A 26,913-nucleotide genomic window follows, 5' to 3' on the forward strand; every position below is an offset into this window, starting at 1 on the left:
GGACTGAGTTTGCCACTGCTGGGAGGAGGCTGACACGCTGGCCATGGGGCTGTCATGGAGGTGAGCCTGACGCTATTCTCATTTACAGAAGTGAGAACCAAGGCTCAGAAATGTTAAGTGGCTAGCACAGAGGGAAGAACGCCCAGCTCCCGGGGCAGGCAGCCTCTGAGGGTGATCGGGTGGCTTGTCACTTGGGTGAGCAGGTCTCCTGTCAGGAGGGCACTGGAGGCTCACTGGGAGCCGAGGAAAGCCTGCATCACCCCACCCTGGGATTCCTGCGAATGCCAGGCAGGCTACAGTCCCTTCCCTCTCTCCTAGAGCAGCTGCTCCCCAGCAGGTGCCTGAGGGAGTCTGGTGGCACCTGTACAGTTCCCTGAGCCGAGCACTGCCCGCCCGGCTGACTAGCACCATCCCCGCCCCTGGCTCCTAGAAAGAGGCTCAGGGCCTCTTCAGCCTCGCCAGGCAGGGGAGCAGAGAGGGGGCTCAGTGAAGACTCTACAGGCACTCCCGTCCCCATGCCCGGGGCATAGCCCCTTCCTGCCCTGCCACGGGGTCCCACCAGCCCCGAGCACCAGCACTTACCGGGCAAGCACCTGCTGCTGGTCCACGACAGGCAGCAGGTCGTCAGTCAGCACCGTCACCTCCACGCCCACACTGTCCCTTCTCACACTGGTCATGCCCAGCATGGGCTGAGGCTGAGCCTCCAAGGCCACCTGGGCCTCAGCCTCGGCCGTTATGCCAGGCTCTGCTGTCAACATCATCTCCTCGGCCACTTCTGGGCCCTGGTCAACCTCCTGAGCACAAAGAGAAACCAAGATGGAGGCAGAGAGGCCAGTCCCTGGACACAAGCTCCCGGTGGCCTCAATCCCAGGTGGCAGAGGCTGGGTCCCTCACGGCCCAGGACGATCACTTCTGGCTCGGAGGCACCCAGTTATACAAACATGCACCCGACCAGGTTCCTACTTCCACGATTTCCTCCAACACCCCGGAACAGTTTCAGTCCTGCTCTCCTGCCCCTCAGGACCCAGGCTCCCCATGGCAGCTAGCGCAATTTTCTCCAAATACAAATCCATCACAGCCCTTTCCCGATGAGAACCCTACACAGTTTCCCAGTACATTTGCAGGAAAATCCAGCTTCTTTCACGGCCTTCGGGCCCTCCATGCCCCTCCCTGCCTCCTCCAACCCCCCGCCCTATCCACCCTGCTGCTTCTCTAGTCTTATTTTTCCATTGCTGAGAAAGTCAAGATCTTCCCAGCCACAGGACTTTGGCACATGCCATCCCCCGCCCTGATGCTCTCTACCCTGGCCCCTTCTTCCTGCTTGGGTCCCATCTCAATGTCACCTTACAGCCAGGGCGCCCCTGGCCACCCCATCTCCCATCTACTGAGAACCTCAAGTGCGTCAGCCCCTACCCAGCGATCCAGTCCAGAGGGTGGCAGATAGTTTTCTCTCTCCACACACGTGGGTCGATTTAAAGCCTTCCTCTCGTTCCCCATGGCCTCTTGTGCTTTCTTAAGCAGAAGAGAAAAGGCAGGGGTCTGAGAGCAGCAGTGTTCAACATGGGACCCAGGTGTTCCCCGGCCAGCGCCTCGGGGACCCTGGCCCCCACCCTGCAGCCCTCGCCCTCAGCACACACCAGGCCTCCTTGCTTTAGACAGGCTCCCAAGGCCAAGCAAAGTTGGAAAATCACTGAGCAGTGGCCTCTTAATCCATCAATAATAAGAGGTAGGACTGCTCTGCGACGGGCCAGTTCCCATAAGCTGGGGGTGGGCTGGGGTCGTAGTCCCTGTCTCAGGGATGAGGACACGGAGGCCCAGAATGTCACAGGAAGACCCAGGCACCTGGGACTCCTCCCCCGACCTGAGGGCCTGGCCCAGGGTGTGGGGTGGGGACTCACAGGCCTGGGCAGGAGGCAGTCAGCTGACTCAGCTTCAGACCTAACAACACTAGGCCCCAGCAGATCCACACTAGGCCCCAGCAGATCCGTCAGGGAGGGGTGCTTGTAGGAGGACGGGGTGGGGGAAGGAGAGGGACAGTGGGCCGGAATCATCCTCCACTCCCTGACCTCCCCTTCAGCGCCCCACGCCCCAGCCCAGTGCCTCACCAAGCCACCACCTCCTCCTGCCTGTCACCGAGGAGGGGACAGGTGCGGAGCAGGGGCGAGGAGAGGAGGGAGCAGGGAAGAGAGAACCAGGGAGGGAGCCCGCTCCAGGAGCATCGCCTGCATTACCTCAGGTGAAGCGCGTGTCGGCACCCCCATTTTAGAGGAGAGGAAACTGAGGCCCAGAAAGGTGACCGTCTGAGGTCACACAGCCATGTGAGTGGTCGAGCTGGGATTTAACCCGGGTCTGTCCGACTCAAAGGCCTATGCTCTTTATTACACACACAGGAAAGGAAAGGAAAAGAAAGCAAAGGACAAAGAACAAAAGGGAGAGAAGGGAAAGAGAATTTAAACCATAAAAGAGAGTGGAAAGGGGAGAAGGCATCCAGCAAAGCGACAGAAGGGCAGAGCAGCCCCCGCCAGATAGGGGGGGGGTCCCTGAAAGGCAGCAGCCTTCCCGCAGCCCCCAGCCTCCCCCGGCTCCTTCCTTCAGGCCTGGAAGCTCAGTGTAATCATGGCAACTCAGCTAACCCCTCAGGTGGGTGTCCCTCCACTAGCAGAACAGGTGCCCACCTGGCAAAGCCTCCCATCTCCATCCCCCCTTCCCTACGGCTGTCCACAAGACAGGGCTTCTGGTTCCCGGACCCCCGAAGACCGGCGCCCGTGGGCCGGCCACCAAGCGGGGGCCCCCCGCACAGACATCGGTGCGCGCCCGGTGACACGTGTGCCCCCCCCAACCCTGCCAAGCTCTGCCTGCTGACCTTCCACGTGGCGTCCCGTGTGACATCGGCTACCTGTGCGGGGGGCTTGGCTGTGTCTGCCTGGGGCGCTTCGGGCACAGCCACCGCGGAGGAGAGCCTGGCCAGCTTGGCTTCCACCTCGGCAAATGGGTCGTGCAGGCGGGGTAACAGCCCCAGCGCTGTGAGCGAGGGCTGCTCCTCCTCGGGGACCGACCCCGTCTGCAGCGCGGGGTCCACGGCCTCCCAGCTGACGGAATGCTCTGGAAGGTGTCTGCTCTCGGCCTCCGCCTCGGGCACGGAGAACCCCACGCGGGAAGGCTCCTGAGGCCCAGGGCAGGCCTCGGACACGGAGGTCTCCTCGAGCCTGGAAGACTCCTCAGACCCCACAGACACGTCAGACTTGGAGGTCTCCGCCGTGCGCAGCTCCTCGAACCCGCGAGAAACCTCAGGCCTGGAGACATCCTCGCTGGGCAGAGGGCGCGGCATGGAGTAGACCTCGGGTTTCACGGCCATCTCATAGTGGAACGCGGGGAAGGACTCAGACCTGTTGGCAAACTCGGCCCTGGTCGTGCCCTGCGCCTTGAGGACCTCCACCTTGAGGACAGCCTCTGCAAACGGAGACTCCCTTTAGCTCCTCGCAGAGGAGGGCCAGTGACCCCTTGGCGGTGGGCCCCAAGAACACCGTCTCTAAGGGACGGGCTTAAGAGCCAGAGCCTCCCAGGCCCCCAGATACTGGCCTCCCATCTCTGCCCTCTCCTCTATCAGAACTCAGACCCTGTCTCCTTCCTCCTCTTCCAGGAAGTCTTCCCTGACTGGCACCAGGAGCTCTCCATTCTCTGACCTCCCCAGCCATTCGTGGCCTTGGGGCTGCTCTTCACACAGAAGGTGACTGCCCTGTGGGTCTTATGGCCTCCAAGGCCGAGAGCTCCCGATCAGCAAGCAGGTTTCACACCCGAGACCCCGAGAGGCCCCCATAGGGCATCCCGCTCAGGGCTCTCATCCACAGGAAACGCTAGATCTGTAGGAGTTAAATGAACACTGCGGAGGATTGTTAGACCAAATAAAACCACTTGGAGGCCTAATATTCAAACTGGACGGGAGGAACACTGTGAAGGACAGAATATGCTAGAACCTGCCCTTCCCTCTCCTCTGCGTCTGCCAGAGTGGACGAGCCTGCAATCCCACAGGCCTTGTCAGGGCTCCCCGCTCATGGGCATTACATCCACCCACTGCTTTGTCACTGTGTCCTGGGCTCCCCTGAGAGAGTCCGGACGTTCCCTTTGCTGAAAGAGGACATCCACTCCCTAGCTCAGCGGCCGGAAGCTCTCCGAGCCTCAGTTTGCACACTGGCAATGTGAGGATTCAGTGCCCCCTCACTCACTGAGGGAGAATCTGGCGCCTAGCCCCTGCCACACAGCAAAGCCCAATAAATGGCACCCACCAATATCGTCGCATTACGAGGTGGATTTTATAGTATTTGGGTGAGTATTAGGAAGACTGAGCAGGCTGGCAGCACAGGTGTTTGGATGATAATGGTAGGGTGGAATGTTCTAGAATGTCAAAAAGACAAGGAAAATCTTCAGCAAGGTGAAAGTTCTTGCTAATAATTGAATCCTTATTTTGGGGATGTGGTTGCTTTGGTAACAGAGGGGCTCAAAAATGAGAGAAGACTAGAAGACGGAGAAAAGGGGAAGGAACTTACCCATGAAATATGGGTGATATGCTGTAATGCTAAATCAGCCTTGGGCCAGAGCCCAGCCTGGGGCTAAGGCTTCCGGGATACAAGGCTGGGTGGGTGAGAACACTGCCTGGGTTCCAATCCTGACCCCACTTCACCAGCTGTGTGACCGTGGACAAATTACTCATCCTCTCTGTGCTCAGTTTCCTTACCTATAAAATGAGGCTCATGGTGGTACCTACCTGCTGGGCTGTCCTGAGGAGTACGTAGAACTGAGCCTGGAGTGTAGGAAGTGCTCTGTCAAGGTCAGTTAGTAGAATGGGGAGGGGAACCAGCTGGCCACCCTCCCGACGGGCCGGGCCGTGCGCCCACCTGTCTCCTTTCGCAGGTTCTCCTCCAGCGTGGACAGCTTCACATCGTAGGAGTTGCGCATGGCAGTGATGTCCTCCTCCAGCCGGGCCCGGGACTCCTGCTCCGCCTCGTAGTCGGCCCTCAGCCGGGCCAGGCGCTCCTCGTACTCCTGGGAGTGGGGGGACCCGGGGCGGGGGGGCAGCGTCAGGTCACCACTCCACAAGGCAGCTTTCAGTTTGCCTTCTTCATTCAAACGACCCGGGAAATACCAATAAGCCCAAAGAACAAAGTTAAGATTACCTATACGACACGGGGGCGAAATGGGCTGGTGAAGGCCCTTCTGAACTTTATCTACATTTTTTTAAAGATTTTATTCATTCATTTCAGAGAGAGAGAGAGGAGGAGGAGAGGGCAGAGGGAGTTAATCTCCAGCAGACTCCCCGCTGAGCGCAGAGCCCAGATGCGAGGCTCGATCCCACGACCCTGAGATCATGACCTGAGCTGAAATCAGGAGTTGGACGCCCAACCCAATGAGCCACCCAGGGGCCCCTAGACCGTGTGTCAATGGCTTCCTATGTTACAGCACAAATCTAAGCCTCTCAACTTGACCGAGTCCCCAGAGATCTAGATGGCCCACCCCGCGACAATTGTTATCTCGTTTTTGCCACATTGGGCACAGAGCCCACTTTCCACTCCTCGACTGGCCCACGTCCCCCTGCCTCGGGGTCTTTGCCCTTGCCCCCCAGCAAGCTCTTCCTTCTGGCCTCAGCTCAGTAACACCCCCTCCGAGGAGCCCTCCCTGACCACCCTCTGAGATAGCACCATCCCCTCCTGCAGCCTTGTCGCCTAGCACGGAGGAGGGAGGGGCTCAGGGAAGCCGACTGCTGGCGGGAAGGATAACCGGAGTGCTCAGCCTTCTGATGCACTTCTCCCATAGGCGGGGCCGGGGGTGCAAGCTGATGACAGTACGTGACCTTCTGTGTCGTGGAGCCGCCCCTGAGAAAGCCAGAAGGACAGGACAGAGGGAGGTGACGGAGAGCCCCCTTGCAAAAAGCCCAATTCCTCAGGACCCTTCCAGAAGCACAGAACAAGCCCAGAGTTCTACAGCGGCACAGACACTATGACCTGGGCTCTCGAGGAGGGACAGAAGGGGACAGAGGATCATTAATATGGCACTATGCATTCTGTGGCACATTTGAGATGCATTTGAGCCTCAGCGCGAAACGCGGGGTTACTGGGGCCCAGGGAGGTGACTTTGTCAGAACCACGCAGCTCTCCGGTGGCCAGAGGAGACCTCCTACACCCCATCTGCTTTCTCACTGCCCCCTGCACCCCTGCCCTGGCTTCCTCCTTTCCCCAGAGGGGCTCGGTCCCTACCCCACACTCCTCCTTCAGCCAGCACCCCTGGCTCCCACAGAGCCCCCTCCACACTTCCCTCCCAGTGCGGCCCCGGCCCCAGTGGCACCCAGGCCTCAGCCTTGTCACACCTGCACAGCGGCGAGACCTGGCTAGAGACGCAGGTGCACACGTGCACACACACATGCACACGCACGTGCACACGTGCACACATACGGCAGTACCAACTTCCAGTCCCAGCTGTACATGTGTGACCCCGAACCACAGTGGGCCTCTTTAGCAGTCCAGCGCCCCTCCTGGGTCCTCCCACTCTCCCTCCCTCTGCAACTCTCCACCCCTCCCTTTGCAGAGAACACTATCCCAGCACACACCTTCCTGTCCACCTGCAGGTCTGCCCGAAAGCTCCTCGTCCTCCTGTGACAGCGGACAAACCGTGGGGCCAAGCCACCTGCTCAGTGACTTTGCTCCTTCCATCCCCATCTCCCTCCCGTAGCTCGGACTTCTCTCCCGGCACTAGATCACCCCTGGCGGTTACAGAATGTGCTCCAACACTCGCAACAGAACAACTGTCCCATGGCCCCCTGCGCACCCCCAGCTACAGGGCCCAGCGCCAGCAGGGGCTCAGGAAACGCTTGCAAACCCGGAAACGCTTGCAAACCCAGCCCTGCCCTGTCCTGCTTGGTGCCAGGGCCGCAGCCCAGTGGTGAGAAGACACCAGCAGCTCCCACTCCCACGGCCGCAGGAAAGCGTCCTGGAGATGAGCAAATAGGATCCGAGAGCTTAAACAGCCTGCCCCAGGGCACAGAGCCCACCAAGAACTGGACTTGCAGAACAGAAAACCGGATGGACCCTAGGAATCTTCTGGTCCAAATCTGCCCCCCGCCCCCGCCCCGCCTGGTGTAGCCAGGAGACTGAAGCCCACAGAGTCACATTTCCCGCTCGTGGCAGAGCCCATCCCTGGCCTGGTGCCCTGGCCGCCCCACACAGGGCCTCCCCCTCCATCCCGAGTGTCCTGACTGGTTCTGGATGGGAAAGGAATGCACGGCTCCAGGCACATAGTAGGTGCTCAATAAACATGAGTCAGTCATAAGCAAAATGGGAAGGAAGGCGAGAGGAAAGACAGACGCCTTCAACTCTTCCTCCAAGTGTGGTTCACATTAGAAACAGCTGAGAGGATGCTCGGTGGCCACAGGTGGTGGTGCTTGGAGGCAGCGGCCATGGGGCTCTCCCGTGAGGACAAGGCCAGAAACCGCCATCCCCGGGGCAGAAGGGCCTGCCAATCACTGGCTCCTCGGAGCAGCCAGCCTGGAGCAAAGTCTCTTCTCTGGGGACCTGGAGGGGATGGTGGCACCCTGTCCCTCGGCCAGGGTGCCTGCCCCACCCAACCAGGCTTCCTGGTGGGGGGAGGGGAGATGCGGGGAAGCTTCCATCCCAGCCCCTGGCCAACACTCCCAGCCCTACTGTGTTGTGACTGATGTCACCTGTTGCTACATGATTCCAAAACCCACTCGGAACCCCCAAAACGTGATTCCTCTCATTCTGCGGGCTTGGGCTCAGCCATCCCCAATAGAGGCCCCTCCCCACGCCTCCCCAGGAGCCGGGTCCAGGGCTCTAGAGAGGAACCTGACATCGGCCCCGCCCCAGGAGCCTCCAGGCCAGCAGAGGAACGGCAAGAAGCAGCTGAGCTCCCAGAACCTTCGCGGGGCCAGGACAAAGTCCATCTGGGGGCCACAACTGAGCCTCCCCCCAAACAGTGAGAGCCTCTGCCTGTCATGGGCAGTCTTTGGGGACTCTGGCCGATTTCTCCCAGCCCTCCAGCCCGCAGGACTCAGACTCCCAGGCCTTATCCAGTCTGCCCCCCAGAGGCTGGGCCCCAGGCCCCCACAGCCTCTCCAGGGCTCCCAGGGGCCCCAGGGCTTATAACGGAGTTTACAAAGGGGCAGAGGCCCAGCTGCCGACACATCCATGCCCCAGTCCCTGCAGAGCTGTCCCTGCCTGGTATTCCTTCTCCAGAAAAAGCCAGTGTCCCACCCCATGCTCAGGTGTCTGAATGGGGCCCTCAAATAGCAGAAATCTCCGGAAACCAGCGGGGCCTGGAGTCGGGACGGAGTCTAAGCCGGGAGTCAGGGGCTTGCCGAGTCTGGCTGCATAAGCCCCCGCTAGGGATCAGCTCGGTGTCTGTAATCAGGGTATTATTAGCTGCCCTGCTGGTTCCTAGAGACGCTGGAAGGCGCACCTGGGGGAGGGAGAGGTGCCCCCACGTGACGGCTTTTCCTGGGAAGCCAACACCCCACTTATCCACAGGTCAAATGGGTGCCTGGGGGCTCCCCACTGCCCACCCAGGCCACCTGGCTCTCAGCCTCTGGCCTGTTGGCACCTGCATTGGGAACCAACTCCTTCGGCTCTGCCCCCCTGCTCAGCACAGGCCATTCCCACCACCACGAAGGCCTCCATTTCCATCAAACCACAGCCACCCCCTCCTAGAGTACGGAAGAGAGACAGCACCCCTGCAGATGCCCCACCCCCCTCCCTGTGCTCCCCATGCAGGCCCTGACAGGAGATGGGCTACAATCTGGAGTCAGGACCTGAGTTCAAATCCCAGCTCAGACGCTCCTTAGCTGCGTGACCTTGGGCGAGTCACAGCCCCTCCCTGAGCCTCGGCTCTCTGAGCTCCAAAGAGGAGACTGTGGTACCAACCCCACGGTGATGGTGGGGGTAAAATGATTTCATTCGGCAGATTCTCTCCTGCGGGGCCCCACCTGCCTGCCTTTCTCCCACCTCCCCGGCGTCTCACCTCCCGGATCAGCTGCTTCTCGGCCTCTGTGTTAGACTGGATCACAGGCGGGGGCATCAGCTTCTCCTCAGTCTGGACTGGGTTTTGGGGGACTTGACTGGACAGCAGGGCTGGAAGAAAGACAGAAGGAGGGCCGTGACCAAGGTGCACGCAGTTTGCAGGAACCAAGCAGAAATCCGTAAAGAGAGAACCACATGCTTATGCAAAACACACTTCACAGTATTGGATTTATTTCAAGCATGTCTCAACATAAAATACTAATTTACACAGTCATTCAACAAATATTTCTTGAGCACCTGCACGTTCTAGGCACCGGGGACCCAGCACTGAACAAAACAGACAAAACTTCACACCCACGTTGAGTTTTCAATCGGAGGAAGAAGGAACACACAACAAATAAGCAAAATGTTAACATGTTACAAGCAGACATGTTCTAGCAAGAGAAAGAAAGCAGGAAAGGTGCTCAGGATAAGAACCAAGGGATGGGGGTACAATTTAAACAGTGTGTTCAGGGAGGACCTCTTAGGTAAGGTAAGACAAAGGCAGTGACCTGAAGGAAGTGGGAGAAACAGGCAGAGATCTTGGGGAAGACCTTTATAGACAGAAGAGAGCAGTGAGTGCAAAGATCCTGTGGCAGGCGTAGGACCAGACTGTTCCAGGAACAGCCAGGAAGCCAATGTGGCTGGAGCAGAATGAGGGAGGAAGAGAATGGGTGAAGAGGAGCTCAGAGAGGGAGTGGGGGGGGATCACGGGGATGCTGGAAGCCATGCTGACGACTTTGGCTTTGACTCGGTTAAAGAGGCTGTGGAGGGTGTGTGCAGGGCAGTAAAAGGACTTGAATTTGAACAGGACCTCCATGGCTGCTGTGTGGAGAATGTACTGAGGGGGATAAGGAAAGACACCCGGATACCTGTTGGAGGGTGGGGGTGCTCTGCTACTGTAGGACATGCTAGTGACTTAGGACAGCAGAGGACAGATTCTGGAAATGTCTTAAAGGCAGAGACAAGATCTACTGCTGGATTGGATATGGGTTTAAGCGAAAACAAGAAACCAAGGGCCACCCCAGGGTTTCGGGCTTGAACACTGGGAAGGAAAGGGTTGCCATCACCTGCCTGGGGGCCAGCAGGCTGGGGGAGATCAATAGCTTAGGGTCAGACATGCTAAGTTCGAAGGGATCACTGAACTGGATATTCAAGTCTGAAATTCAGAGGACACTGTGTAGCAATAGTTTTTAAAACTGTCTACTATTTTGTGATGTTTGGTACCATGGGGGACTTGCTGGCCAGGGGGAGATAGCCCCCGGCAGGGCCAGCCAATTCCTAGAGAAAGTGGACAAGCTATTGGCCCACCTTCCGCCTGCCAACCAAGCAACGCCAAGTCCACGCCCCTCCCACCCCTCTGTCTAACTCACACTCCCAGCCAGGATCTCCCCTGCCCTAAATCCCCGGGCGCCAGGACCCGACAAGCAGGGACTGCCCTGTGCCCCCGCCCACAGGAATCCTTCAGACCAGCCAGTCCTAGGCTGTGTCTCCTACCCGCACTTTCCCATAGAAACCCCAGTAATGGCTCCAAATCCGGCTCCGGCTCCCCGTCGCTCCTCCCTGCCTCCTAACCAACACTGGTGCTTCCCCCTGTGGCCCCGTGAGGTGTGCCATCCTCTTGTTTCTAGTGTGACACTGACCTCTCAGAGGGCCCACTCAGTCCCCTTTATGAATTAAGATCTGGACATAAATCACACGGCCAGGCTGGGGCCACACGGGAGCTAGGAGCACAGAAACAGTGTTTAAAGCCACGAGGTGATGCCACCTCCGGAGTGAGTGTGGAGAGAGGAGAGGTCCCGGTGGGGAGTAGGGGCAGAGGTGGGGAAGTGGGGTGAGTGGATGGCTGGATGGATGGGCGGATGGTGAGTGGATGAGTAGATGGATCGGTAGATGGGTGGGGGATGAGTGGATGGATAAATGGGTGGGTGAGTAGATGGGTGGGTGGGTGAGTGGATGGGTGGTGGGTGAGTGGATGGGTGGATGGATGGGAAAGTAGATGAATGGGTCTGTAGAACAGATAGAAAGGAAGGTGGGTAGGGAGCTGGATGAGTGAATAGACAGACTCAGGCTCTTTTGTGCTCCCTTCCACAAGGGATTCTCAGGTAAAGAAAGCCTTGGAGTTTGCAAGGACCCCACAAAGTCTGTAGATTTCTACATGCCAGATGACAGCCGAACACCTGGGTATGAGAGCTGCGATCACAAGGTGCCTAAGTGGGAGTGGGGGTGGGACATGGGGGAGTGAGTCACCCCGCAGCACAGCATCACGATGTGGCCCAGAGACAGCAGGCAGGCGGGGTGGGGGTGGGGGTGGAGGTGCAGCCTGGAGGCGGGAGCCGGCCCCAGCGCCGCATCTGAGGAACAGCCCAAACCCTCTTCCTGAGTCCACCGGGGAGCGGTTACCATCTGGCCATCACCGAGCGGGCTCCCTCTTGCTGTTCAAAAGCCATGCTCACGGGAAGCGGCGAGGAGATGGGGCTGCTTCTGCGTCTCTCGGACGGGCAGCCGGAAGCAGAAAACAAGGGGGGGAGGCTTTGTCCCCAGTCCCGGGCCCTTCCTGCCACCTCCTCCCCCAGGACCCACCTGACAGGTTGCCGGGGCCCATCTGCTGGGCCAGGATGGCCTTCAGCTTCTTGATCTCCTCCTGGTACTCGCGCAGGAGGGCATCCTTGGGGTCCTCGTTGACGTGCGGCTTGTTCTTGATATTCTTGGCCCGGTTGGCATAGCGCAGTGTGCTGAGCGTCTCGTCGTAGTTGTTGTCTGCAGGTGACAGGCAGGCCACCATCAGCGTCTTCGTGTTGCCACCCAGCGAGTCCTGTAGCAGCCGCGTCAGCTTCGAGTCCCGGTAGGGGATGTGTTTACAGCGCCCGTCCACCAGGGCTGAGATGACATTGCCCAGGGCCGACAGTGACAGGTTGATCTTGGTGGCCTCCTTGAGCCGCACCCCTGTGGCACCTGTCTTGGACTGCCGCTCGCTGCCCGCCAGGTCCACCAGGTTCAGCTTGCCAGCCCGGAGGTGGTCCTTGCCCCACTCATCTGCAGATGGACCGGGCGGAGGGTGAGGGGCTTTCGGTGAGCCCCGCGTGGAGCACTTAGCCACCAGGCACTGAGCGCTCCCACCCACTGGGGGTCTCACATCAGCCACCAGAGCCCCTGAGAGAGGCGCTATCACTGAATCCATCTTACAGAAAAGGAGACCAAGGCTCAGAAAGGCATCTAACTGGCCCAAGGTCACACCACTGCTAAGTGGTGGACCCAAGGTCAGAACACAGGGCTGTTTGATTCGGGGAGCAGGGGCTGGAAGGTCCAGACTATTCTCTGAGCGCAATGGGATTTCTTTCAGTGATCACAATAGCTCCCCCAGAGTTCCTGTGAGGCCAAGGGTGGGGGGATGTGACTAGGTCACCCAGGGCCTTGTATCCTTCCCTGCAAAAGACATTGGCTTTGGAGGCTCTTGGATCTGGTTCCCAACCCAGCGCTGCCTCCTCCTTGCTGTGCGACCTTAGCAGAGCCATGCACCTCTCTGGTCCTCAATTCTCGCAGCCACAAAGTGAGACTAACAGCAGCTCCCCTCTCAGGCTGGTTGTTGGAAGGAGTAAAGTAAACTGAGAGCACATTTTTACAGAGTTGACCCAGGGCCCAGCACACAGCAGGGGTCCATCCCCCTTGAGAGCAAGCCCAGTTCTGTGGTGACCAAGGCTGTGCGGACAAGGCAGACCCCAGCGTTGAGGGTGATAAGAGTCGGGCACTGGCTGGTAACAGGGGCTCAGGTCTGGAAGGCACCGAACTTGGGGGTCCAGTCTTGATTCTGTGTCTTAGTAGCTATGAAACTTGGGAAAAACCGCTTGACTCCATTCCCAATGAGATGGGGGTGGGGAGGTCGGCGGAGGGGCAGGGGGCTTCCTCCTGGTCTCCTGCCAGTGGAAACCATGCACACAGCAGCCTGGAGTAAGGAAACAGCGGGTCCGGCTGGCACCCAGGAGAGGCTTGGACACGAGGGGCTCGAGGTTTGAGGTGTTTTGTTTTTTTTTTTAAGCGGCAGAAGGACAGATGGATGGAAACTGTGCTCTCGGCAGAATGTACCAGGAGCCTTAAACAGGTTTGTACCCTTTGCTCCAGGAGGTCCACTCCTGGAAATGACATCCAAGGAAATGACTCTAAAAGCAGAAAAGGGTTGATGCACCAAGATGTCCATCCTGGCATTATTTGCAACAGGCCAAAACAGGAGACAACCTCACCGCCCTCTAAGGATTGGTTAGAAAAGCGCGTTAGAGATGCGCCGTCCTCTGGCTGGCACCCATGGTCACAAAGACATGGCCGGAGAGATGCTCAGGGATGGCGCAGGGAATGGAGCGCAGGGGAGAAACTTAATACAATGTTAAGAGTTTGATTGTGTTTATAAACTTTGTAGGATAAAAAGGACCAAAAAAACCCAATACACTCAAATACTACTAGTTGGGTTTAGGGGTAATTTTACCTACCTTTCTCTAATTCCTAAATAGCTTTACTGAACTTATAAGGAAAATGATAAACACCTTTTAAATTTGCTTATAGGGCGCCTGGGTGGCTCAGGTGGTTAAGTGTCCGACTCCTGATTTTGGCTCAGGTCGTGATCTTAGGGTCATGAGATGGAACCCTCCGTCAGGTTCCAGGCCTAGCGTGGAGTCTGCTTGAGAGTCTCCCTCCCCTTGTGCCCCTCCCCCTACTCACACACTGGCTCTCTAAGAAAAAGAAAAATAAAAAAATAAATTTGTTTAAAAGCCTGTTTCCAGGCAGCCTGCCCCATCCTTCACGCCCTTCTGCAAAGACCAAGAGGCACCCCCAAAGGCACTCTGTCTTCCTCCGTCCAGATCTGTCCTCCCCTGTCCTATCCCTGTCCCCCACCCGCAGCCTCACGGCATGACGCTGTGGCCTCACTGACCCTGCCCAACCCGTGTCAGCACCATGGGGAGACTCAGACCCAGCAAGCACCAGACGGTTGGCCTGGGGCCGGGTCACCACACGTGCTGGGCGATGTCATAGGAGGTACCCTGCCACTGACCTTGGGTCGGGGATCTCTCCAGAGTTATGTTTCTGGTTGGGCCGAGGCTGCTTCCTACTACAGTGCCCTCAAGAGTTCTACTCATGATGGACTTGGAGGCAGCTGCCATGTTACTGGGAAAAGCCCAGATATCAGAGAGACTGGGGTTCAAATCCCAGCTCCCCTGCTTATCGGTGGGACCCTGCACAAGCAAGCCACTGTACCTCTCAGAGCCTCAGTTTTCCCATCTGAAAAATGGCAGTTAGAACGCCTGCCTCTAGGACTTCCGTGGGCTAAAGAGAAGGAAGCAACAGAAGAAGGAAGGAGCGCTGTGAAGTGCTTAGCACAGCGCTACTGGCGGCCAGAAATAAATATGAGTTTCTTGCCTTCCTCGGGGGCTCTTCCAGAAAGGGGGAAGTGACTGAAGGGTGGGGAGCACTGCGGAGAAAGAGAAGACTCCCAATGGTGCAGGCGGTACACCCTGGGGACACAGCCCTGCGATCGAGGGCCAGCTCTGACGCTTTCTAGTTGCAGGACCTCGGTTTCCTCATCTGTAAAATGGGGATGACACTGATAGCCACCTCCCGGGGCTACGGGAGCAAATGGGCTCATGCACAGAAGCCGCGTGGTGTGTGCTCGGCGGTGTTGATGATGCCGCTTATCCTGGAAACTCGGGCCCTAGCACAGGAGGGCCCTCACGGGTGTCCCCCAGGCAGTTCGAGCAGCTTCTCCCCCTTTCTGATGGGGCCCCCGAGGTCCCGGGAGGTGAAGGGTCTCAGCTGCCAGGAGTGGGAGCCCAGCTCTGGCTACCCCGCGCCCCCCCCAAGCTGCACGTACCCACAGCGTAGATCTCGATGCTGACGGTGAAGATGGAGTGGGAGCGCGAGGAGTCCTTGTTCATCAGCGTATAGCCCACCGAGCGGTTCTTCCAGCCCGTCTCCATGACACGCTCACACTGGGCCACGCTGTGCACCGTGTGCATGGAGAGCCCCTTCACGTACACCCCCTTCTCCGGGTGCTCCTTCAGCTGTGGGCAGGAGGGACGGGTCAGAGCCGGGTGGGACCAGGGATCCCCAAGGAACCCGGGGAAGGGCCCAATTCAGGCCACCTTTGTCCTCCTGCAGTGCGGGCTGACACCTCAAGGTCCCTGCAACAGGCAGGGGCTTTGTTCCAGGTGGAACCAGCCTTAAACCCACCCCACCTCTTCCTTGTTGTGGGACCTTGAGCCAATAACTCAGCCTCTCCGGGCCTCAGTTTCCATATCTGTAAAATGGGTATGAGATACCCGTCTCTTAGGGATGTGGTGGGGAGTCAGTCAAATAAGGCCCGTCCAAGGCTTGGCACAGGGCCTGGCACATGGCCAGTGCTCCGTACGTGGCAGCCGCTGTCTGCACTGTCAGCGGTGCTATTATTATGAAGGTGCTTTCTAGACTGGGACCTTCAGCTTCCAGGGGCTGACCCCGTAGTCACCCGAGGGCTCAGAAAGCTGCTCTTTTGCCCTGTCGACGCGGCTCCTGATCGCCTCTCTGCTGTGGGTCCAGGGAAACAGGGACGTTCCCAGGCCCTTGGATCACGGCCGGCAAAGGGCCATTTGCTGCCCAGAACTCCCACTGGCCCGCAGCTCAAACAGGCTTCCAGTCCTCAGCGTGACGGCAGCGAGTAATTAATTTATCTGACTGCTCCTCGCTTCCTCTCCAGGCAGCCAAGTTGTTTTGTGGCTGACACAGAGCTGTGAAACGCAGTATTTTTCGAGTGTGAGGAAATACAAGCACTCTGGCAAGAGCAGAACCAGGACAAGTCATGTCCCTGCTGGTCTGAGCCACAGAAGGCTTGGTGCTTCGCTCCAAGGGGCTTCGGGGTGCCAGGTGGGGCTGGGCCTCTGCTGCGTTGGGGCGGGGGGGGGCACACAGGCTCGCCCTATCTGCTCAAGTGGGGAGAAACACCCAGATCCAGACGGAGGACTGGGCTTCCCAGAACGGAAAAGCAACTGAGGCACAGACTGTGAAGGGATTTGCTCAAGGTCACAGAGATATTAGTACCAGGGCAGCAACGGGTCCCAGGAGATAGAAGACTTCAGAGGTGGAGTATGGAGAGAGGCAGTGACCGAGGTTGGAAATGACAAAGGGCTGACCTTGACCTAGGATGTGGGGGTGGGGATAGAGCACCAAGGACAGAAGCAGGAGACCCCGCAAACAGAGGGTGGTTGAAGCTGGCCTGAAATGCTCCGGCAGCGCCCGGCTCCCAGCACCTGGGCCTCGGCCTGGGCTGCCACCTGCTTTCACCTTCGCAGCACTCCCAGGACCTGGAAGCCGCCAGCACACGGTGGGCCCTGCGCCCTGGGGAGTGAGCTGGTGCTCCCGCCTTGGCCTCGGGAGCCGCAGGTCCCCAGTCAGGCAGCCCCAGGTTAGAGGCCTGGCTCTGCCACTTGCTGGTTAGAGAAGTCACTTTGCCTCTCTCGGCCCCGGTTCCCTCTTCGGTCAGATGAATCCTATTTCTGCAAGCCCGTGACGAGGACGGAGAAGAGGATGGAGCTAAAAGCCAGTCCGGCAGGTACGCGGAGAGGCGCCACCGGCAGAGGGCACCAGGGGCGCGGCTCAGCCCAGGAGCAGGGAATGGGAGCGGGGAGGCAAGCCCTCGCGTAGGGATGCCACTGCCCTATTTCTAGGCTCTGGAAAGCTTGCTCCCCAACCTCACGATCCCCCCCAATCCTGGCCCCCCTCGGTCTCAGCCCTGCTCTCCCAGGGAGGTTCTGAGTGACTAGCTACTCCCTGCGACCCGACCCAGAGCCCAGGCACCAGGGCAACGGCTGGGATGTGGCCAGCGAGGGGCAGGCGACCCCGGGGAGGAGGGGCTCCTGACACTGCCCCCCAATACACTGAGAGGCCCCGAGGGCCTCACCTCCATCACCCAGTGTGGGCTGCTTCCCTCAGGGTGGTGGGTGATGGAGGTTGGGGGAGGGAGGGAAACTCCACCGCCTCCCCAAATGCCTCCCTCCAGCTGACCTACTCACCTCTAATTACCGAAAGCACCAGGCCCTGTGTTAAGCACGGATTCAGAGCCCAAGCTGTGGGGCCCCGGCCACCTGGATTCAAATCCAGCCTCCCCCTTTCCTGACCATGTGCCCAGTGGCTGGTCTTACCCAGGCGCCTGGAGCCTCAGTTTCCTCCTCCTGAGGCTGCACCCTTCTGTACCTTCCTAGGACACAGCGGCTCACACCCCCCAGGGCACGGGCAGGGAGTGTCCCGGAGCGCATCTGTCTCTGGCAGCCCCAGCCCCCGACCCCCAGGCAGCCTGACTCACCAAGCCTGAGGCCTCGGGCCCAGATGGAGCAGGGGCCCAGCGGCCAGTCCTCACGGCCTGGGTCCTCCATGCCATTCTCGGGTCTGGGTGCAGACCCGTGCAGGTTGGCAGGGGTCCCTGATCCCCCAGGCTGGCCTTTCAGGACTGACACGTGGGAGTAACGTCCTTTGCCTTCCTCCTCGCCACCCCCCCATCTCCCTGTCTGGAGGCTGAGCTGTGACTCAGCGGCTCCAGCTCCAGGATGGATAAGACAGTAGAAAGACTCCAGGTGGGCGGCTGGAGGCTCCTGCACAGAAAGGGCAAAGCGCTGCTGTGTTTGTCAAGAGCTGAGGAGGAGGGGCCGGGCCCGTCAGGATGGGGCCTGGAAGGAAGAGAGGTCACACCTGTGTGGACCCGCTGTGGCGCGTGGCCTGGCACCTGGCACCCGGAGGTCTTCCCAGTCTTTGCTGCATGAATGGATCACCTGATGGATGTGCCTCCCTTGGCCGGAACCCACTACTGGCCTCTTAGTGCCCTGGGGGTTCCCTATATTGCTGATCCCCAAGAATTCTGGCAGGAAAGCCCCTGACCACTCAGATCCCACAAGTTCTGGTACAAGCACCGCTCCTAGTAATCAGCTGTGTGGCCTTGGCCCCGTCCCTTCCCCGCTCTGGGACTCAGCTTCCTCATCTGTACTAGGAAATGGCAGACTAGAAGCTCTCTAAGGGTCTTTGCAGCCCAAATTCTTAGGGATTTTTCCACAGTATGGCCAGAACACACACATTTTTCAAGACATCTGCTGCCTGGTGTCTGATTTGTTCACTCGGATCAAAGAGTGGTCGTACGTCAGAGAGGAACTCACAGATCCCCCCCAACCCCAGCGAAACCAGGGCCAGTGGGGGATGGTCAGGGGACAAGTTGGAGGCTCAAGCTGAGGGAAATAGCCCTGCAACCTCCACATGGTAGGGAGTAGGGGGAACCAGGGGATTCCAACATTCTATCCAATCTAGAGGTACCCGGGGGTCAGGAGGACCGGGAGGCATCGGCAGCAGCCCCTTCACCTGGTTCTGCCCCCGCTTCCTGTGGCTGTCAAGGCATGTGCCCTGGGGAGCATGGGAGTCAGGGGCAGCCACCCTCATTCTGGCCACAGGACTAGCTCAGCCTACCCCCCCAACACACCCCCGCTGGCCTCCCACCTCTTGGACTCGACCCTGCCCACCCAGCATTTAAAGAGTCCCAGAGAGGACACATAATCCAGGCTTCACACTCAGGCCCAGACCTGGGTCCAGCCTTGCCACCAACTGCCTGTCTGGTCCTGGCAGGTCACTTGACCTCACTGGGCTCCCCAAAGGGTCAGCCCTGTGGGACCCCTCACAGCAGCTAATGCCACTGCACTTGAACGCCTTCTGTGCGCCGGGCTCTGTGAGCAGCTCGTCCTCACTGCCCTCTTCAGTCCTCACTTTATAAGGGTCACGNCCCCAAAGGGTCAGCCCTGTGGGACCCCTCACAGCAGCTAATGCCACTGCACTTGAACGCCTTCTGTGCGCCAGGCTCTGTGAGCACCTCGTCCTCGCAGCTCGTCCTCACTGCCCTCTTCAGTCCTCACTTTATAAGGGTCACATCACCGGTCCTTGGGTGCCCTCACCCCAGACCGCTTGCAAAGGGAAACAAAGTCCCAGAATCTGAAGCCACAAACAGGCGTGAAATGGGATGTTTGAGATTCAGGCCCTTGAAGTCAGACAGACCTGGGTTCAAGCCCAGTTTTGGCCACACATCTAGACAGTGAATTAACCCGTCTGAGCGTCCCTTCCCACACTGGGACACTGGGGATGGCAGGATCCCAACAGGATCACTGTGACTCATAATAAGATGATGTGTCTCAAGTGGTCTGCAAACAGCGTTCGATAACTGATCATCATTTTCACCTTCTTTCTAGCTTTTGCGGCCCTTAGAGATTTTCAAAGTAATTTTTTTAAAAGTAGAACCCATTTTTCAAACGAAATCTATCACAAAACTCCACCTACTTCACCAGCGATAGGTGGCATGACCCCAGGTAAGGTCCAGCCCCCCACTGTGTGGCCGGGGGTAAGCCTGTGAGCCCCTCTCCTGCAGCAGGGACTCTGAGAATGCTCCAGAATTCAAGTTCAGAAGTCCCCACTCTCATCTGAACAGGGGCCTGTCCCCCCAGGATACCTTCCCTGTGCTTCTGAGGGAGCCCCCCCCTCCACCTGCCCATCCCTGTCCAGGCCACGTCCGCACCCACCTCCAGCTTCTGCTTGGTGTCAGCCCCCAGCAGGTCACGGATGTCCTCATTGTAGATCTCCAGGTAGGAGGCCCGGACCAGGAACTTGGTGTTCTCTGCACACTGCGGGGCATGGACAGGGACAGCAAAGACCCCTGAGCGCCTGCTGCCAGCACTGACCCTGCCACCTACGTCCTCCGCAACTAGGACATTATGAAAGGACATTGCGACAGGAGAGGTGACCATGTCACGAGGAGGGGAGTCCCCAACCCCTCCCGGCCCTGCCTGACTGCCTAGCTGCCCACCCCTCCTCTCCAGCTCGTGGGCTTCTCTGACTTACACAATTCTCATAGTGCTACTGTCTCATGCTCTCTCCACAGCTTCATGGGAAAGGAAAGGGGAGAGGCCTCCCCATTATCCAGGTAGAGAAAATGAGGCCACAGGTAAGGACCAAGTACTGGCTATGGTCTGATCCCTCCTTGTCGCGAATGTTCCTCGGGGGAGGAGGGGGCACCAAAATGAGTCCTGGGAGCAGCCGGCTCTGCGCTGACCAGGGTCGCAGTCCCCTCCCTGCCCCTTCCCACCGCGAGGCCCCTACCTGGACACTCTCGAAAACGTGCTCGAAGGCCCTGGGGATGATGCCTTTCTGGGAAGGTGGGTCCGGCAGGCCCTGCATGGTGAAGGACTTCCCGCTGCCCGTCTGGCCGTAGGCAAAGATGGTGCCGTTGTAGCCCTCGGTGACACCCTGCACGGGAGGACCACGGCCGTGCTGCTCAGCTGGCCGGGCCCAGCAGGACTCGGGCCCCTCCCCGGGGGCTCCAGCTGTGATGGCACCCGGCCGGCAGGCAGCGCGGAAATGAGTAAGTCCCAGCTCTGTCCCCAAGGAGCTCACCTCCTGCTGGGGAGACTGACACACACAATGATCCTCACAGGAGGCAAGCAAGGCAAGCGGAGGTGTACATCCAGGAGTCCGGGGAGCGGGGCAAGGAGAGGGAGTGCGAGGGGGGATCACAGAGCCTCCTGGGTGGGGCAGACAGGGTGGGGGAGCTAAAAGGTGGCTTGGGGCGCCGACAGGTGTCAGGAAGAGGAAGGCCTTCCAGGCTAACGGAGTGCAGAGCGGTCAGAGGCTGAGGGCAGGTGGAGGGGGACGAGGGGTGGGATGGAAGGAAGGAAACCGGGAGCAACCCTGAAGTCGGTCTTCATTCACAGACACATTTATTCATTCCACAGGCGCAGGCACCATGCTTGGCTGGGGACACAGCAATGAACAAGGTGCCACCCCCTGTCCCTGCCCTCGCAGAACTCATGAGCTCATTGATTCTAGAACTCAGCATGAGGGAGGGGGAAGCCTGTGTCGGCACAGGAGAGCTGCTCCCAGGCCCCAGGGGCCCACCTGGCATCTGTGCCCAGTGACCCTGCAAAGACCCATCTTGCGGACCGCCGTGGGGTTCAGGATCCCCAGGGACGACTCCTGAAGGAGACTGGAAGTCTCGATTCACAGCTTCTCTGAGGACTAGGCTTCATTTTTACGGGCAGAACTGGACGAGCACCTCTCCTTTGTCCAAGGAAGCCCTGGCCACTGTGTGGGTCCTGCACCTCATCAGAGGGTGGGGGGCTGCACACAGAGACAGCCCCCTGCAGGGCAGGGGCAGAGGCAAAGGCAGACCAATCACCTGGCCCGGAGCCCCTGCCGGGCTCCTCCGAGCAGTGGACACCTGCAGCCGGGGATCAACATGGTGCAGGGCCCAGAGTCTCAATGTCACCCAAACCCGGAGAAGGTATTTGTAACAAAAATACAGACCGCCTCACTGGCAGGTAGGGTAGCCACCAGCCACGCTAGAAATGGGCCCAGCGAGACTGAGAAACAGAATTTATTTGATTTGATTTTAGTTCACTTACATTTAACTGCAGCAGTATAAAATGTTTTTCCATTAAACATCACTTTATTTTTTGTTTCATTTCATTTTACCTGTTGACACTCTGGCATGGAGACACGCCACAGTGTAAGCACACAGCTGATTCAAAGACTTTGCAAGAGGAATGGAAAATATCTGTTACTATATAATGACAACATTTATTAGTATGTTTTCTTGAAATAATATTTTGGATATAGTGGGTTAAATAGACTCTATTATTAAAGCTAATTTTCTGGGCACCTGGGTGGCTCAGTTGATTGAATGCCTACCCTCGGCTCAGGTCATGATCCTGGGGTCCTGGGATCGAGTCCCTCATCGGGCTCCTTGCTCAGCGGGGAGTCTGCTTCTCCCTCTGACCCGCCCCCTCTTGTGCTGGCTCTCTCTCTCTCCCAAAGAAATAAAATCTTTAAAACAAATAAATAAAGCTAATTTCACTTTGTTTCCTTTCCCTTTTTATTTTTTTTATTTTTTTTTTAAAGATTTTATTTATTTATTCGACAGAGATAGAGACAGCCAGCGAGAGAGGGAACACAAGCAGGGGGAGTGGGAGAGGAAGAAGCAGGCTCTCAGCAGAGGAGCCCGACGTGGGGCTCGATCCCATAACGCCGGGATCACGCCCTGAGCCGAAGGCAGACGCTTAACCGCTGTGCCACCCAGGCGCCCCTCCTTTCCCTTTTTAAAATGCGGCTACTAGAGGGGCGCCTGGGGGGTTCAGTCGGTTTGCATCGGACTCTGGGTTTCAGATCAGCTAATGATCTCAGAGTCGTGAGACTGGGCTCCGTGCTGGGCATGGAGCCTGCTTAAGGTTTTCTCTCTCCATCTCCCACGGCCCTTCACCCCTGCTCACACTTTCTCTAAAAAATAAAAATTTATAAAAAATTAAATTTAAATTTTTATTTTATTTTATTTAAGATTTTGTTTGTTTGACAGAGAGAGAGAGACAGCCAGTGAGAGAGGGAACACAAGCAGGGAGAGTGGGAGAGGAAGAAGCAGGCTCCCAGAAAGGAGCCGGATGCAGGGCTCGATCCCAGAACACCGGGATCACGCCCTGAGCCGAAGGCAGACGCTTAACGACTGAACCACCCAGGCGCCCCTAAATTAAAAATTTTNAAAGGAGCCGGATGCAGGGCTCGATCCCAGAACACTGGGATCACGCCCTGAGCCGAAGGCAGACGCTTAACGACTGAACCACCCAGGCGCCCCTAAATTAAAAATTTTAAAAATTACACCTATCACAAATCAGATATATAAAACAAATATCTTAATAAAATAAAAACTAAACTGTGGTTACTAGAACATTTAAATTAAGTATGTGCCCACGTTACTGGAACTCGTCGCTCTACAGCTGTGCTGTTCAGTGTGGCGGCCACTAGCCACATGTAGTTACTCAAATTAACTCGACTTTAAACAAAATTAAAATTCAGTTCTTCAGTAGCGCTAGCCTCAGTTCAAGGGCTCACCTGCCACATATGGCCAGGGGCAGCCCAGATACGGAACACTTCCTTCACTGCAGAAAGTTCTACAGAACAGCATTGTTCTGGAGCGAAGTAGAAAACAATTTTACATGCCTTTCTAAGGCAAAACATAGGATTTCAAAAAGGTTTCACCCATTAAGTGATACCTCCAGACCCGCAAGGGACGAGCTGGCCTGTGGAATAGGTCCAAAATGTGGGCCACTCCATGCCCCCACGCCCGGGTCTGCACGTCTCCCTGCTCTACCACTGGCCAGCGGACTTTCAGGAAATCACAGATAACTGACTCTCTTTTTAACTTGCTGTCATCCTCAGCAGTAATTGCCATGAAATGGCATTACAGGTTGGATGTGCTAAATATTTTTCCTACTTTACATTAAACACATAACTACTGCAACTGAATAAAAAGCGTCTGTCCTGGGGCGCCTGGGTGGCACCATCGGTCAAGTGTCCGACTCCTGATTTCAGCTCAGGTCCTGATCTCAGGGTCTTGGGATGGAACCCCATANTAACTGACTTTTTAACTTGCTGTCATCCTCAGCAGTAATTGCCATGAAATGGCATTACAGGTTGGATGTGCTAAATATTTTTCCTACTTTACATTAAACACATAACTACTGCAACTGAATAAAAAGCGTCTGTCCTGGGGCGCCTGGGTGGCACCATCGGTCAAGTGTCCGACTCCTGATTTCAGCTCAGGTCCTGATCTCAGGGTCTTGGGATGGAACCCCATATCGGGGCTCTGTGCTCGGTGGTGAGTCTGCTTCTCTCCCTCTCCTCCTGTCTCTCCCCCCACTCGTGCTTTCTCTCTCTCTCTGAAATAAATAAATAAACTTAAAAAATCTGCCCTAAATTGCCTCATGTCCCCCTCCTGCTCCTTCCCAAGCGACCAAGGGACCAAATCCCATGGCCTCTACTGCATCGATGTCTGGGCATGGTAGAAGCCACGGTACCTGGCTGGGGGTGGGCTGGGGGCAGCTCATCAGGGGCAACTCTAAGGCCAAGGGTGTGAAGCTGGGAGAAGGGGCCGATGGCAAAGTCACCGGCTGGGAAAGACTACAGGGACCAGGCAGAGGGCCAGGTGCAGAGGTGAGGAGTTCCGGCGAGAATGTGCTGAGTGGGCAGGAGGGTGGGTCTGGAGTGGGCAGCACCCAGGAAAGCCAAAGAGATCACCCAGGGACAGAGAAGATCAGGAATAGGGACTGGATTTGAGGGCTGGAGAGGCAGGAAAGAAAAGAGCAGGAAGGGATGGTCAGAAGTGCTGGGGGCTTTGTGCAATAGGGACCCAAAGGCAAGGGCCTGGATGGGAGACCCCGTGGAGGTGGCAGAACCCCTGGGAGAGGCTGGAAGTGGGCTCAGACCCTCGCAGGGCAGACACATGGCCCCCTGGCCCTAACTGCTCCCGGCTCAGAGCCACCTGAGCCATGATTTGCGTGCCGCTCATTTAATGGGAGGAAGCAGGATGGAGCATGGGACCAGGCACTGTGCTGGGTAGCAAAACCGCCCCTAACTCTCTGTGATACTCCTGGCCTCAGTTTCCCCAGCAGGGGTGAGGACTCCAGCTCCATACATGTCCAGAGTCTCAAATGCAAGGCTCCACCTGGAAGGCCCTTTCCTCCACCTTCTTATCTGGCCTACTCCTCTCATTCTTTAGGTCTCAACTTAAACCTCACCACTTTCAGGAAGCCCTCCCAGCCTACAGCTCCCTTCCCATGCCCTCCAAGCCCAGGTTCTCTAGCCGCCAATGTGCCCTAGATTTCTCCTCCCCTACATCACCTTGGATGATAGCTATTAGCTTAGCTGCTCCTCCCCCTGAACCATGAGCTCCGGAGGGCAGAGTCCACGCCTCCTTCAGGGCTATGCTCCCCAAGCCAAGGACGGGTCTGGTGTGGAGCTGCTACTTGCTAGCTGAATGGATGAATGAATGAAAATGAACTTCTGTTGTGTGGAGTTCGAGGCTCTAGGGGATGTCCAGAAGCAGGTGTCTGGCAGAGAATCCCAAGTAGTGGTGGAACTCAGGACAGGAGGAAGGGCCAGAGGGGAGATGTGATAGGGCCACTGTGTCCTTAGTGTCTCCCACCCTGGGCTGGGGTTTCCTGAGGACCCTGATGAGGGAAGTGTGCTCAGGGGATAACTTCCAGGAGGAGGCAGAGACCCATGACAAGACCAAGGAGGACCCAATCTTGAAATCCCTAAGGGGCCAGTCCTGGACGAGGAAGCAGAGGTGGTCTGTAGGGCCTCAGGGACAGAGTCAGGGCAGGTGGCTGAAAGCTTCAGGGACAGACTCTGACTCACCATGCAGAATGGTCTTCTAGAAGCCAAGAAGCAAAGGGAAAGGGGCTGTTTTGGGAAGAGTGAACTCCTGCCACTGGGGGGACATTCAAGAACCCAATGGGGAGGGGGACCAGACACAGCCCCTCAGGTCCGCTCCAGCCTGGGAGTGCTGGACAGCAGAGGGACAGCCTGGCCATCCCCAGCGTCTGGGACCACAACCTAGGGAGGGCTGCCCTTGTCGCCCGGGCATCATTTCCATTGGGTCCTGACCACTGGGGAGTTCTGGGCTTCAGAACACTTCAACAGTCTCAAGGGCTTTGACTGAGCCTTGCTGGAAGATGGGGCAGCCGAAGGCGGTGCTCTGAAGGATGTTAATTGGCCTGCCAGCGACAACAACAAAGGTTCTAAAGTGCATTTTGGAAACACCGGGTTCAGGAAGCCAAATCAGTTTCTTCACTGCAGGACTCCCAGAGCCTCAGGTATCTTAATGTGCCTTGTGAAGCTTGAAGCGAGGGAGGGTATACGCAGCATTTCCCAACCTTTTCCTTTTTTCCTGGGACAACCTGTGACATCTCACTTAACTAGTGACTCGCTGAACAGCTGGGGAGATGCTGGTACAAAGGAAGAGCCCTTGGCCAGAGGACAGGAGGCGCAGTTCCAGCCACTCCTCTGCTAGAAGCCTACCATGGAGCTTGGGCAGGTTTCCCTCTTCTGGGCCTCAGTCTCCCCATCCGTGCCGTGTACAAGCAACCTAGTGTGAGTGCTCTGGAAAGCAAAAGCCCTATAAAGGGTGACGAAGTGGTGTTGCCTCTTTGTTCCTCGACCGCTGAGCGGAAGATGAAGATGGGTTAGACCAAAGGTAAAAGGTTTCCATTCCTCCCAGACAAAGGCAGAAGGAGGGAAGCAGAGATCTTTGTATGAGGGAGGACGAGAGAGGATCTGAATGCGAGGGGAGAAAGCAGAGGCCACGGGCTGGGAAGAGGAGGAGGAGGAGGAGGAGGCTGGGGGAGGTGGCTAGAGCATTTAGAGAAGTCCTGGAGTTCTCAGATCTGGTGGAGGGCAAGTAGTTTGGAGGCTGGAGCTCTTGTGGGCAGGGAGCTGGAGGGGGGGGCGGTGGCGAGGGCCAGCTTTGGCCTTGCGGACCGTGTACACCCGGATGTGGACGTTGTAGGTGGGTTCCAGCTGTCTCCTGCCTAGACAAAGACTTCAGCCCAACCTGTGGGTGTCCACCTACTGCCTCCAGAAGGGCATTCCCGCCCAGTTCGGGGGTCAGTGCCATCCCTTCAGGCCCCCTGAGGTGGCCCCAAGCTCTGCCTGGCCAGTCCCGGGCGGCGGCCCCCCGGGGCGCCCTCACCTCCACCAGCGGGTAGGCGATCTCGTTGTAGATCTGCTCGGTGAAGTGGTCCACGTAGTAGGCGCCGTCGAAGGTGAACTGCTTGGGCGGCTCGTCGGGGGCGCCCGGGTTCTGGATGGAGCACTGGCCGCGCGCCGAGTCCACCGTCACCACGGGCTGGCAGTTCAGCTCCCGCTCCCGCTGGTTCATGGGACGGCAGCGCACCACCACCTTCACCGACTCCGAGGCCATGGCGCCGCGGCAGAGGTCCCCGGGTCGCGGCCCGACGTGGTCGGCGCGGCGGAGACTCTGGACCGG

The 26,913-nt window shown here is 57.8% G+C and overlaps 1 protein-coding gene across 7 annotated transcripts in view; it reads right to left on the reverse strand.

Moving 5' to 3' along the window:
* Positions 1-26,895, reverse strand: part of KIF17 (kinesin family member 17) — a 42,923-nt gene extending 16,028 nt beyond the window's left edge. For 2 of the 7 annotated variants that reach the window (XM_034645589.1, XM_034645592.1), the window contains exons 1-12: positions 26,617-26,895; positions 20,199-20,345; positions 19,622-19,723; positions 14,917-15,106; positions 11,643-12,095; positions 9,022-9,131; positions 4,893-5,040; positions 4,763-4,798; positions 2,864-3,450; positions 1,899-2,000; positions 1,414-1,512; positions 583-794 (exon numbers count right to left, since the gene is read on the reverse strand). In XM_034645589.1, coding sequence (XP_034501480.1) covers positions 583-794; positions 1,414-1,512; positions 1,899-2,000; positions 2,864-3,450; positions 4,763-4,798; positions 4,893-5,040; positions 9,022-9,131; positions 11,643-12,095; positions 14,917-15,106; positions 19,622-19,723; positions 20,199-20,345; positions 26,617-26,847 — 2,417 coding nt within the window. In that variant the 5' untranslated portion in view covers positions 26,848-26,895. Of the gene's footprint in view, positions 1-582; positions 795-1,413; positions 1,513-1,898; positions 2,001-2,712; positions 2,715-2,863; positions 3,451-4,762; positions 4,799-4,892; positions 5,041-9,021; positions 9,132-11,642; positions 12,096-14,916; positions 15,107-19,621; positions 19,724-20,198; positions 20,346-26,616 lie in introns of all 7 variants that reach the window. The other 5 variants (XM_034645613.1, XM_034645610.1, XM_034645597.1 and 2 more) reach the window with 4 other exon arrangements.
* Positions 26,896-26,913: the final 18 nt, after the last annotated feature.

The sequence above is a fragment of the Ailuropoda melanoleuca genome, chromosome 2, assembly GCF_002007445.2.
Source record: "Ailuropoda melanoleuca isolate Jingjing chromosome 2, ASM200744v2, whole genome shotgun sequence".
In the NCBI taxonomy this organism is placed as follows: Eukaryota; Metazoa; Chordata; class Mammalia; order Carnivora; family Ursidae; genus Ailuropoda; species Ailuropoda melanoleuca.